The 13,468-nt window shown below is 37.2% G+C and overlaps 1 protein-coding gene across 3 annotated transcripts; it reads right to left on the bottom strand.

Annotated features, from left to right (window-relative positions):
* Window positions 1–852: 852 nt before the first annotated feature.
* On the bottom strand, window positions 853–11,391 carry LOC124157867 (polycomb protein EED). Of its 3 annotated transcripts, none has more exons than XM_046532920.1 (8): window positions 11,129–11,391; window positions 10,595–10,737; window positions 10,295–10,466; window positions 9,780–9,915; window positions 7,526–7,689; window positions 6,166–6,405; window positions 3,102–3,254; window positions 853–1,584 (listed from the first exon to the last, which is right to left on the bottom strand). In XM_046532920.1, exons 1-8 carry the CDS (start codon window positions 11,225–11,227, stop codon window positions 1,384–1,386), a joined length of 1,308 nt encoding a protein of 435 aa, XP_046388876.1. In that variant the 5' UTR covers window positions 11,228–11,391; the 3' UTR covers window positions 853–1,383. The 3 variants fall into 3 exon arrangements, with proteins under 3 accessions (XP_046388876.1, XP_046388877.1, XP_046388878.1); XM_046532921.1 differs by having other exon boundaries at window positions 11,068–11,215; XM_046532922.1 differs by lacking the exon at window positions 11,129–11,391 and adding an exon at window positions 10,833–11,061.
* Between the last annotated feature and the right edge of the window lie 2,077 nt (window positions 11,392–13,468).

The raw sequence follows: 13,468 nt of genomic DNA, 5'->3' as shown, positions 1-13,468 counted from the left end.
GCGGCGGAACATTTCAAATCAAATTATGTCTATGTGGGCCTTATGATTGGAAAGTTGTGACATGAAAAATTTTACTGTTACCACTTGGTACCACTTGTTTCTTGAACTACAATGTTTTTGCAGTCTAGGTTGCTAGGAAAACAAAGTAAATTTCTGTGGGCTTGGTTTTCTGCCATCTTGTTTTTTTGTGATTTGTATGACTAGAAGAAGTTTTTATAGGTCATAACATTCACTTTTTCAGCTTCAGACATGTTAAGAAAGGAATGGAGACCTTGAAGTAACCCTTTGAATTTAAACCTTTCTTTGTTGAGATTAGAGTAAATACTTTTTGGGTACTTCATCAGGAAGAGTTTGAGATGACTTATGTACTTGATGACTTGCATTTCAGTACATGGCTGGAAGCTAGTGACGAGCAAGTGCTGCAAGACCCTACGACAAAACTGCTTAATCATAGTACTCATAGAACCTAGAAGATTGATTTTGATACCAACATGCTTCAGTGAGACTCTAGTGTGTGTCAAATGGGTGGTCCAAGGGTGGGCCAGATTATAAAATGGATGGACCTAACCTAGAGTAAATACGGATAAATACGAAGGACAAAATATAGTTTAAAATTTTAACTTTTAATTAATTAACTTAATAAAAATATATCAAATTATTATTCAAATTGAGACTTCATCAATAATACCACAATTAAAAATTAAACTTTGGACGCGATTTCAACTTTAAATTTTTTCTTTTAACAGGCTACTGGCAATTGAGGCAAAAGTATACTATTTGCATGAAATATACAATTCGTAGAGGTTGAATACAGATACTGACTTATAATTTGCATAAGGAGAAGTCAACAAATACCTTAAAGTTCTTTATTTTCATATTAATATTATGCCGGTAAATCTTCACATGATATACAATCACATTACTTGAGGACAAAAAATACTAATGGGTGATTCCATTTCATCAAGAAACCACCTGTCACTATCTACTCATCACAAAACTTTTTGTAAACTTGTAACTCAAATGTACTCCTATTTGTAAGGGTTACCATGCTGTGTATTGCACATACAACACAACACAGTTTCCCTTATCCCAGTATGAATTTGGACTTATATCAGTACTTGTGAATACCGTTTACCTCTTCAACTTCACTCATTGGCAAATGTCTTGAGAAGAGAAATGGATTACTTTCAACATGCCAGAGTTATATTCCTCTTCATGCAGCATAAAAAATTCTCCAAATACATTAAGGACAATATTCATTTTTAAGGAAACAATTGAATTGGAATGATGAACTTAAAAAAAATAGACACCAAGTCCACAGTCCATTAGAATTCACTGGGCTGAGAAATTTTTTTTCCATGAAATACAAGATCCAGGATCTCCTCATGCCACTTTGTCCCATCTCCAAATAGTTCCATCATCACACACACAGAGTAAAACACCTCCATCTCGACTGAGGCTTGTTTGTCGGATAGCAGCTACACACCTAGGGTGTGCCAAAGTGAGGCATCTCGCTTGACCAGGATCTTCAACATCAAGGTCCCAGACGTATGTCCTCCCAATTTGATTGCCAAGAGCCAGGATCTGAGAATAGAATAGGCATTTTAGTAACTGTTGTAAACATATGTTACTATGCCAAGATGAATTTGAAATTTTACTGAGGAGTGCTAAAATTTGGATGTCTGCTCAACTGAGCATGTAAGATAATCTGTCAACAGGGATGGGAAGTATTTCAAATACATGACCCGAATGCATCTTGGATTTTGAATTCAGATTTTTAGTATTTTCCCATTCTAAATTAAAAACTATATATATTTGTAAAATACTTTTGAAGTAACTCAGACAACACTTCTGACACATTATGCTTCAGAGATTACTTGCATGGGAATCACCAATTCACTAACAGAGTATCCTAAATTTAAAAATATTTCAAGTGGCAAATTTTTATGGCAAATAACTGTGCCAGTCATAATGTCATCAACATTTTTCAAGCAGACCACTAAATGAAAAAAATGGCTTTATGGGAGGTGCTGACATCACAGATGGGAAGAAGTCACTAAGAGACTGGCGGGAGTAAAAATTTCCTGACACTGACATAGAATTGAAGTTTCTAAGGTCAACAAGTCAGGGAAAAGAAGTAGAAGCCTCAAAGAGAGATTTATATGAGAGCTCATTAGCTAATTGTCATTCATGGATTAAATATCTCTCTCGAAGTTTTGATATAGAGATGATATTGAAATATTATGAGTAAAATATTTAGGGTTTCTTTTCACAAAAAAACTTTTTTACAATAGAAATTTTGTCATACTATACGGCGTCTATTGGTGGTGATTGTAATGGGTTTTGGGTTCAGTGGCAACTAATGTATTAGCAACACACATACAAGGCAATTGGTTAAAAGCAGATTTTTTTATATGGTGTAAGGGCAAGTTTTGATTTGGAATAGTTGGATCTTCATTATACTAAGACTGAGTAACAAGCAGATTCATTTTAAGTGAGCTCCAATGTTGTGTTATGATGAGGGAGGATAACTGCAGAGAATTTAAATTAACATATAATTGCACTATCTTATATAAATTCAATTCCATCTTTTAATAGTGAATGATTGATTACTTGCTTCGGCCATTGATAGAAACAAAATTCTGATTGCAGTACTTTATCTAATATATAGTAGAAAATCAATAAATATCTGGAAATACAAATAACGGAATGATCTTAACAATGGAAGGTTTCCCCAAGTTCCTCAAAATTTCTATTTTATTAAAAATTTGCAATGCCAAAAATACAGATATCTTAGTGGTTTCATTGCTGTTTAAGAGCTTGGCTGTTCACGCTATCCCCACAAGAACTAATCAACTAATTTGCCATTTTCTTCTGCAAAATATTTCATCGTGTGACTTTGGATCAAGGTAAGTGACCTATTCACTGGAAATATTGTTTATCTGTAATGGATCTGGTCCCAAGCATTCCAGATTATCGATCTTCTATTGTATGTACACTAAATTCAGTAAACAATCGATTTATTGTGATTTTTATTAGAAACATATCAATTATTATTGGGATGTCAAATAAACCATAAGAGAGAGATTATTAGCTCATACCTTTTGCCAAAAGTCCATTGCAAATCTGACAAACCATATCTCACACTCTCTATATTCAAACCTATGAATGATAGTAACACTGGTGTCACTTGGACGAATCTCCTTCTCCTCCAAACGCCCTGGCTTCCAGCAAACAATGCAATTCTCACAAGACTGAAAATAAACATAATTTTAAAATAATAAAAAGAAAACAAAAAATTCCAGCTACCATGCATAGTACACTGAAAAAACATCTTCACGTCAAACATGTATCATATAGAAAATGGAAAAAATGGTTGCAAAAATGATTCCAACAATATATGTAATGAATTATTACGGAGGCTTCCGCAGTTAGTTATTTTAGTTATTTCCCAATATATGTAATGAATCAATAGAGTAAAGAATGCAAAATTTAGATGAAATGCTATTGTGGAAAACTAGGAAGACTGCCACTACTCCAGAAGTTAAATCGGTGAATACATTAATTAATTACTAACAAGGAAAATTTATGGAGTTTAGCCCCCAAATTTCAATCCAACTTGTCAGGGAGATTACATTAGTACAATGAATCCAGTGAAATTTTCGGTTCCTTGTGACCAACGAGCCAAAATATTTGGGATCAAAATTTGTAAAATGCAACCTACATAACAATGGTGATGTCATGTTCACCATCATGTGCAACAATAGGGTGGTTTCCTATTATTTTTTGTTGCTTAAATCGAAAGATTATTACTCCTAGAATATGCATTTCACGCTTTTAGATTTTTAAATGATATCTAATTTTTGCGATAAAATGAAAAGTGAAAATTTTCAGCCGGGCCAAAACGCTACGGCATTTTAAAATTCCTTTCCTTCGTTTGATATTTAAAGCTGGAACTACGATAAAAAAAACAGTCCAACCGCAAAACACAACCACTCACGATGGTGTTTTCAAACTGAGTGCTGGGTAGCTAAGGTATAACCATAGTACTGTATAACTTACAAATTGGCCGAAATGTTTCATGTCGTGGGTTCCCTTTCGATACCCCTCACCCAGGTGTTGAGAGAAGGTAGGACAGGAACTACGTACAACAAAATCGCTTAGTTTTGATTACAGCTGTTGCCAATCGATCAGGAAATGCAGTGAAAGAATCACACACACAACAGAACATAATCGGATTCAAAGAAACTTATTTCCCATTTATCGATCCTGAAACATCTAGAATGAGACGCTTTCTCACCTGAAGAATTAGATATTAGATTTGGCCAATGTCGAAATGATTTTTTTTGCATTGAAGGTCAGTGGAGAGCCGAATATCCGATGATCCGACCACTAATAAGGAGAACCCCCTCTCCTCCTATTCTTTCTCTTCCTTCCTTCCCTTCCCCCAACTGCTAGCGTTTTGTGCTTTCAAAAGGTAAAAAAAACTATACATGTCTATGGATGTCTTTAAACGAATCGAATCGGGCAGTTGATGGTGTTGACGGCCGCCGTAGTCACCAAGGCGCTCATTTCGATCCGGCCCGGTGGTGCGCTGTCTACGGCGTGAAATACAGACAGTGCTATATTGAGGCCGCGTTCTGACGAAACAAATTATTGCCAGCCGCCGTTCACGTCACGACACCTTGAAATTCATGCCCCTTTCAGACGAGACGGCTCTCTGCCACACTGTGGGCCGTGCTGTGAACGGCGGCCTGTTCCCAGCCAGCGGCTGTGTTTAAGTCAACAAAATTGTTACATTGGACCCACACTCAAGGTTTTCTTGCAACAAGTTATCCAATAACGCCGTCTAATGTGTTGCGGTGAGTCACCGGAATTACTGCTCAGCATAGACGTGTACCAGGCACGTGAGCTTGTATTTCCGCTCTTCCGCGGCCGTGTTAAATTTCTTTCCGCGCATTTTTAATTCATATTATCTAATTCTTCAGGTGAGAAAGCGCCTCATTCTAAATATTTCAGGATTGATACATGGGAATCGAAGAGAGAGGCTGTGATAAATTTTACGGCAAACGCTGGCGGAGAAATCACTACAGTGCGCGATATTACACTGATGCATTATGCGCGAGACTAAACGAGCCAATTGAACTTGGAATCGTAATGAGATAGAGCAAATGAACGTTGTCAGCGTTAAACAATTAAGACTTAGGCTTAAATAGTGTGAGTGGGTCACTGTCGTGAGCGAGGGCTCCACAAACCTGAGTGCGTGAGTGCGTGTGTCCCACGCGGTCATTTGTTCCCTTGAGCAAATCCGCGAGGTGCGTGACTGAGAGCGTGTTTTTTTTTGTCTTTTTCTTTTGTGTGAGTGGGTCACTGTCGTGAGCGAGGGCTCCACAAACCTGAGTGCGTGAGTGCGTGTGTCCCACGCGGTCATTTGTTCCCCTGAGCAAATCCGCGAGGTGCGTGTGTGAGTTTCACGTTTGTATTTTCAGTTAGTGTCTTATCTTGCCATTACCTCCCGTTTGCAATTACCTCCCATTAGCAATCTGCCCATCAAAGAGTACGGCCTTGGGGAATTAATTTTCTTTAAACCTCATAACTATGAAAGGCAGACAACAAAACCTTATCAGTTCTATTAATTTGGGCCACCTTATTCAGCTATGTGTCACAATATATAAAATAATTATTTTTTTGTTTTACCTCCAGTATCCCATAGCTGAGCATGTATATAAAGTTCACAGCATTTTAAAATGTCCAGTTTAAGTAAAAAAAGTAACAATTTTTTTCTAGTCCAGCCATTTTGGAAAATAATATAACAATTATGAAGTTTTACTAAACGATATACATCTAAATAGAAGTCCTTTTTTACATTATACAGACACTAACACCCATACATGAAAAAGTACTAGAAAACTTATGAGATGAATTTCCCAGGCACTAAATACATAAAATGCCTATTTTCACACAAAGCTGTATAAACTTTTACATTATGTGCTGAGCTAATGATACTTCAGGAATGCAAAAATAAATTGCCTATCATTTCCAGTTTATCTCATGGCAATCAATAAATTAAATACTGAGATACGCCCCTATAAACTTGAGTGCTGTACTTTATGCAAGGACAGTATAAGTCAGCTCAGCAAAGAAAAAGGGTTATTTTGCAAATACCTTGGATAAAACGAAGTCCCCCAACCACCTTACACAATCAACATAATTGCGATGTATATCTCTAGTGGAAAAATCAGGAAAATGCTCCTTCACAGAATCAAATGGCCTAACACTCCGACTAGCATTAAAAAGATATGAGTCACGGATGGCTTCTCTAATTTTGTCTTTATCAAGGCGCCAGAGTTTCAGTGAATGGTCCATTCCACATGACATGATCCGCTCTCCTTTGAGATCAAAATCCTTTAAAAAAATAAATACAAATTAAAAGTATACCCACCAAAATCCCACAAAAGCACTCTAGTAAATAACAATCAATGTGTAATTGTCTGGGGAGGTTAAAAACTTCTGGGGAGGTTAAAAACTTCTGCTGCATTGGTTTACTGAAATGAGAGTCCCAATCTCAAATTCTTCCAGCTGCAAGTGGAGTGTCTTTTGAAATTATAAGGGAAACCAATTGTTTTACATTCTTAGAATAATTTCATTCATTTCAATAATTTTAAAACATGATTTCATGGGTTTAAAGCCAGAAAATATGCATGATAATGATATAAAACAAATTAAACTGGCACAGGCCAGAAGAAAACATTGGAAAAAGTTGGAGTGGAAAACTTATTTGAATATGTATTAAAAAGCTTATCCTCCGTTCACGTAGTCCGTTGAGAATAAAGGTACATAACATCATTAAAAATTGTGTTTTCTGAAAATTGTTAGTAAAACAATATTTCCTAGTAACTTTTGTTACAATTTTCTAAAAATTGAGCACAATTACTTTTGGATATGCCATGTAGCGGCACAATTTGTTTGTGCAGGTAGAAATGCAATTCTTGCTTAATGACATAAATAATTTCATTCTGCATAACTAAGAGCACTAAAATGTCTGAGTTTGTAGGCCAAAGCAAACATGATCTGTAATATTGAAGAGAGAAATATGTAATTGAATCCTTTCATTTACCAAGCTAACGAGTGAAATTATTACCAATTTATGTCAGTCAGGTTATGATCTTTCAATAACTTAAAACTTCCGTCCTTGAGAATTCCATACTTACAGCTAAATTGTGGAGACTTCTAGACTACATTATATGCATGTCTTTCCTTTCTGAACCATTGCAGTGATTATTACGAAACACGCTTACTTGAAAAAATAGTCACCTCCAACCAATTCCAAAGTTTACTAGTACCAAATAATATAATTTTTTTAACATTACTTCAACCAGTTTCATAAAACAATTTGAAATTAGTTCTGCACCCCAGAAAGTACTGACTTGTTATATTTCTTCATCAGAATTGAAAATGCTCAAAACTTCTATTGGCATGGCCAAAACCAGCTGTAAAAATTAATATATATATTCAGCTAACTTACAGCACTAAGGACTTCATCTCGATGGCCCTCAACACCTCCAAATATAGCAATACAGAGATCTGTTTTTATGTTCCATAGACGTAGTGCATGATCCTTTGACACAGATAAAAGAAGATTGGGATCTCGAGGGTGAAATTTTAGCTCATTTATAGCATGACCATGTCCTGAAAGATAAATTTTATCATGGTATTACATATTCATAAAAGGAATGGAAAATTACCCTCCTCATCATATCAAGGTGTGTTATCTAAACAAATACATTTCTTCATTATAAAATTTCTAGCAACAAGCTAAAACATTCCTAAGCCATTGTTTCCAACAAAATCATCACAATCAGTAAACCAAGAGAAAAAGGAACCCGACAAGCAGCAATATCCAAAATGCAGTGGCGTAACTAGGAATATGCTTTGGGGGGGATGGGATAGCCTGAGGCGGCGTCGAGGGAGGGGTCAAAGGCTAATTTCTGAAAAATGACATGCCTGGAAATAGATTTTGCATCATTTTGTGGCATTTTTCAGTGTAACTGCCCCCCCCCCCCCCCCCCCAGAAATTCCTCCGAAATCCTCCACTTATCCGCAGAACTGCTCCCGCTAAGGTTTTTCGTGCAAAGGCCCTTCGACTCAAGGGCTCGGAGACTCTAAGTCTTGGAACTCTTGTCTCCGAGCTCTGCCGTCCCAACCACCCCACCTGGAGATCAAGACTTATATAGCAAGAATGGCGGAGGAATACCTCCACCTGGCAATCCAGGAGAAGTGGGTGCTGAGGTATAGGAATCCAGTTTGGAGTGAGAAGTACTCCACTTTGTCCAATCATAACTCTCTCTCCCTCCAAGACCTCATCCGACCATGTCTTTCCCCTCCTTGACTTCCAATGGCTTGCCTGAACCATACATCACACCACTTGGCTGTCTCTCCAACCCAGAAGATAGAGGAGAGAAAACCCGGGGGTACGCTGTTCTTCCCCAACCCCAGGTGGGATGACAAGAAGTGCAAGAAGTGTTCCAGAAGTTCCAGTCAACACGGGTGCCTGCCGGGAGATTTCGACTGATGCGGCTGACTTGGACATCACAGTAATCCCCCACTCCACTCTGCCACTGTTCCCAGTTCCAGAACTCTTGCTCACAGGCCTTCGTCACGGTGACATTGGTCGACTTGTGAGAGTTATTCTCAATTCATTTTTAGTGCTGACAGGCAAACACAGATTTGTACTTAGCTTTTCAAATTATTGGTAATGTTCCTCATTAGATTATTAGTTATCATCATTGGTTTTTGTATTACTTTTGATTTTGAACTAGTAATTTTGCCACAATTTTTTCTCTAACTACAGATGTTACTCTTCTTGTTTTGTGGAGTCTTTCCTTATCTAACTAAAAAGGGGTTAGGTGGAAGAGGGGACTTCTTATTCTCAACCTTGCCTGAATAAAGGCATATTATTATAATCTAGTTAGTGACAGACAATCGGAGTTCCTTGTGTCTGAGCTTATGTTATGAATTTCCAAGATTTAAACACGTAACGCCAAAATTTTGGCACTAAATATTTAAATTTAAGCAGATACAGTTATTGTATGTAAAAACTACACATTAGCTTTATGTAATTTTTTTTATTTCTCTGAGGCTTTGAGGGGGGGCGGTGGGGGGGGGGGAAACCATCACCTCATCTCCCCATAGATAATATACCACTCCCCGTGCAGCTTTTAGACCCTAAGCAACACTCGCAAATGATAAATAATGTTAGCAAATAAAATTGTGTGTAGATTATGGAAAACTTCCAGATGATGTTGAGGAAGCATTACTGTAAATATCTGATTCGATAGGTAAATTTTGAGATACATACACACATTATTATGGGAAGTTAAAGAGACTATAAGTAGGTTCATATCTGTCACAAACTACAAGTGCTTTCAATATGCTTCAAATGATACCCTACAGCATTAAAATAAATACAAACCACAATAAAAATTATTTTACTTGCATTAATATGTACTGTACTCACTGGTAAACAATTTACCACTGTTATTAAAATAAGACATTGCAATATTTCCACTTAGTTTTATTATTACACAATGCATTTCGTCGTTACAAACAACTTGATAATCTTGTTTGTAATGACGAAATGCATTGTGTAATAATAAAACTAAGTGGAAATATTGCAATGTCTTATTTTTAATAATATTACGAACTTCCACCATATCGTGCCCAACAGCATATAAGATAATTTACCACTGAATAAATTGTAAAATAATTAAAAAACTCACCAATGTAATGCCGAATACAAGACATAGTTGCAGGGCTGAATATTCTTATGATTCCTCGTGATCCAGCTACGGCAAGTAAAGGTTTTCCTGATTCTTCATCCAGAGACCAAGCACAGGTGTAATAATTTTCATCAAGCTGGATATCACATTAAAGAACGTACAAGGAAAATAGCAACTCCTCATTACGGGAAATCACTATCTTTTGACCATTTATGCACAACTTCAGCTTTATCATTGGATGTGTGACAAGATAACAAATTTCAATTTCTGAATATCCCAAGAAAGATACCAATTGGCTTCATTCAATCATCCAGCTGTAAGGACATTTAAATGGTCGTATAATTTTTCAGAAAATTGCATTCCAACAACGGATAATATGCAGCAGAAATTTGTTAAATTTAAGCCCTACGATGTATTAAATAATGTAATAATAAAATGTATCATAATAATACAACTAGGATACAACATAAGCTTAAAAATTCAAACAAACTGATTACTTCACGAGGAAAGGATACATCAGGATCAGAGTAACACTGCAGTAGCTTAATTCCTCCTCCTTCAGGGCAGGAGTACACGGTAACCCTATTGCTCCCCACAGCAGCAAAGATGAGGGGCTGACCTTTGCTTAGGTGATGATTAAATTGTGCACCAAATAGTGGTTGGCCATGATCTTCTTTCACGCTACAACTGAAGAGACATTCTTTCACGATCGATGTTCGACATGATAGCATTGCTTAATGAACTAACAAAAGCTAATGAACAAAAAAGTATACTTCTAGTCATTAGCTGCGTTCTAAAAATGACTGTCAACTCACGAGAATTTGTACTGCAGCTTCATCGTGTTGACTACTTTACTCTTTTTTCTGCCACGACGTCCTTTACGTCCACGATTGGTGGGTGTTTCACTCCGGGAGGTATTGTCAGTAGTAGAAGCACTACCTACGCTTGAAGTTTCATCCTGTGAATGACATATGAGTGATACTAAAGTAGACTATCAGGATAACGATGGGAATAGTAGTTAACAAATGAGAGGCCAACATAAATAAAAAATACTCATGAACAAAATTCTTGCAAAATATCCACAAGGCGCTAAATTCATATTCATTCACTTCATGCAATCATAGATGCACTAATTTCCAAATGCATAGCCGTGAGCTGCTTCTAAGCACCTAAAATGTCTGCCAAACTCATCAAAACGAAAGAGTGGAAATTGAAATGAATTCGGATTAAAAACAAATCATGAAGCTCGATCCGAAAAGAAAGATCTCATAGGAAATCTACAGCACACCTTAGGCGGCTGGAATCCGGGTCAGGTTTTCCTTAATTTTTTCAGATAATTCCAACATTACCGCATCATCTCCCGATTCCTCCGTGTTAGTTGATTGCTCGGAGCAGCCATTTGAAATTTTCATTCCTTTGAATTTCGTCCAAGTAGTACCAGAAGACATTATATGAGACACAACTACAAAAACTCAGCAATAAGTTGCAAAAAACATTCACAATCAAGGCGAACTTCGCGGTTCAAATGGAAGGAATACATAACCATTAACGTGAAACGAAGTGGAACTCGGCCTCCGCCATTTTCCAAAACATTTCAAATTGGGCGAACCGGGCTTTTACAAAAACAAAAATAATCGTAATTATTTGAACAGCAGGACAGCGCGGGGCGCGAGACCAGACAGCGGCGGCGGCTGTGCAGCGTGGTGAAGCGGTTGAAGCGAGCCACGAATACTACCACAAATTCGTTACATTCATGATTCAATATACTGGAATGGAGTCCCATTAAAACGATTTTGTGAAATTAAGATATCCGTGTTAATGAATTAGGGTAAATCCTCATGAAATCGTGCCAACGGTATGAGCCGGTACGTGTTCCTCTTGCTGGGCATTCTTTGGAGTTAGGTGAATCTGTGGGGGCCCAATCGTGTCACCTCTCGAGGGATTTTAAAGTCAGCAAATGCTTATTGTAGTGCTACCTAATCAATTGGTTGTGGCTGGCTGGGCGTTGTTTAAACCAAATTTGACGATTACGGAAGGATATTAATGACCCAGATAAACTTTCTTAAAGATGCAAACAGTGTTGGTTACTGCGTAGAGGAACTTCAGCATGAACTACACATTACATTAATAATTAGAGTAAGACTTCATGGTGATGAAGTAGCTCTTCACTCAAATCTACGGATTGTTGTGATTTAATACTTAACTTTTCATGGGATAAGTTTCTTTTCCTCCAAATCTTTGAAAACTTAATCATTTGTGTGTTTAATATTTTTCGTCTTAATCATCTAATATTTTTACATCCATTCTGTCGTTTTTCTATAAATGCCTTCATCCGATCATCATTAATGTCCTTACAGTTGGATGAATGAATTGAGTCAATTGGTATCTTTCGCTGGATTTTCATTAAACTTCTCTTCACTCCCACTTTTCTTAGGACTCTCTCATCTTCACCATGCTAATTAATTTAATTTTCATCACCACAATTCAAATTCTTCCACCTTTGATTCTCCTATTGTTATTATATTCCATGCCTCACGAAGACATTCTGGAAATTATCACTTTATCCCTGCTTTGATTATTACTGATGTCTCGGGTTTTAAACACTATGTTACTATTAGGTGAACTTATTCTGAGTTAAAGTAAATCATACAATCAAAGAGAAATTTGTGGGGTAAGTATGTGGATATAGTATGGGGCAAGTGACCAAGTCAGTGGAATGCTAGGCTACTGTGGTAGATGTAAATCCTGGGTGACGCCTTTGGACACCCTCTAATAATATCTTCAAAGTGCTGGATGACCCAGGAAAAGTGCCCCCCTCAATTCCCTTAATGTGTGACATTACTCCAATGACCAAGATGGGTGAACTGTACCCTCACCTGTCCAAACCAAACGTCAGTTGTCATTGAAAGGATTTGTTTATTTAGTAGTATAGTGGCATGATCCCAAGTTTTTTTTTTACCAATAATGTTGTAAAATTTCCATAGATAGTATTCTTTTTTTTAATAAGAGTTCTAAATTTTTATGGTGAACCTCAAAGGTATGGGTACTTTCTTTATTTTATTCTTTCCTTAATTCCTGCCTCCCATTGATGGTGAAATCATGTCATATGCAACAACCAACAATCTCTAGTTAAATGCGATGGTTTTCTTAACCTTTGAGCATCATTCTCTAGTTAGTTATGATGCAGACCTCCTATCAGCTAATCTTTTAGATCTAGCATAATTCTTCTGTTTTACATTCTTCATGTCCTGCTGCATGTATCTCATCTGAGCCCGTCCATTGTCAGTATTCTTTTCAACATAATGATTGTCGTCATCATACCATTATGTCTTATGATATGGTTGTTTAGGCTGTCCCATCTTTATCTTTATCATCTAACGATTTGATCGTTTGATCATTCTTCCTCATAGAATGATCCTCCAAGGTCGTTAGAACATTAATTGCGTTTTGCTTGGTTTCGCTGTTAGTAGAGCCCACCCGCCTTTGTGACGGTGCGGGATTCCTCGTCCCCTCCCTTCCTTTCCTATCCTTCCCCTGGAGGTGTCGTCGGGCTCTCATCGTGGCGATGCCTCCCTTCCTTTTTCCTTCCTCTGTCCTCCCCCTCTCGAGAGACATTGACTGGGCTTAGCATGGCCTTTGGAGTACATACTTAATATGAACCCTCAATAGTGGCTATAAATGGAATATTC

This window comes from Ischnura elegans, chromosome 4, assembly GCF_921293095.1.
Source record: "Ischnura elegans chromosome 4, ioIscEleg1.1, whole genome shotgun sequence".
NCBI lineage: Eukaryota > Metazoa > Arthropoda > Insecta > Odonata > Coenagrionidae > Ischnura > Ischnura elegans.
The sequence above is the reverse complement of the archived record's forward strand: the minus strand, read 5'-3'. Positions and strand labels throughout refer to the sequence as shown.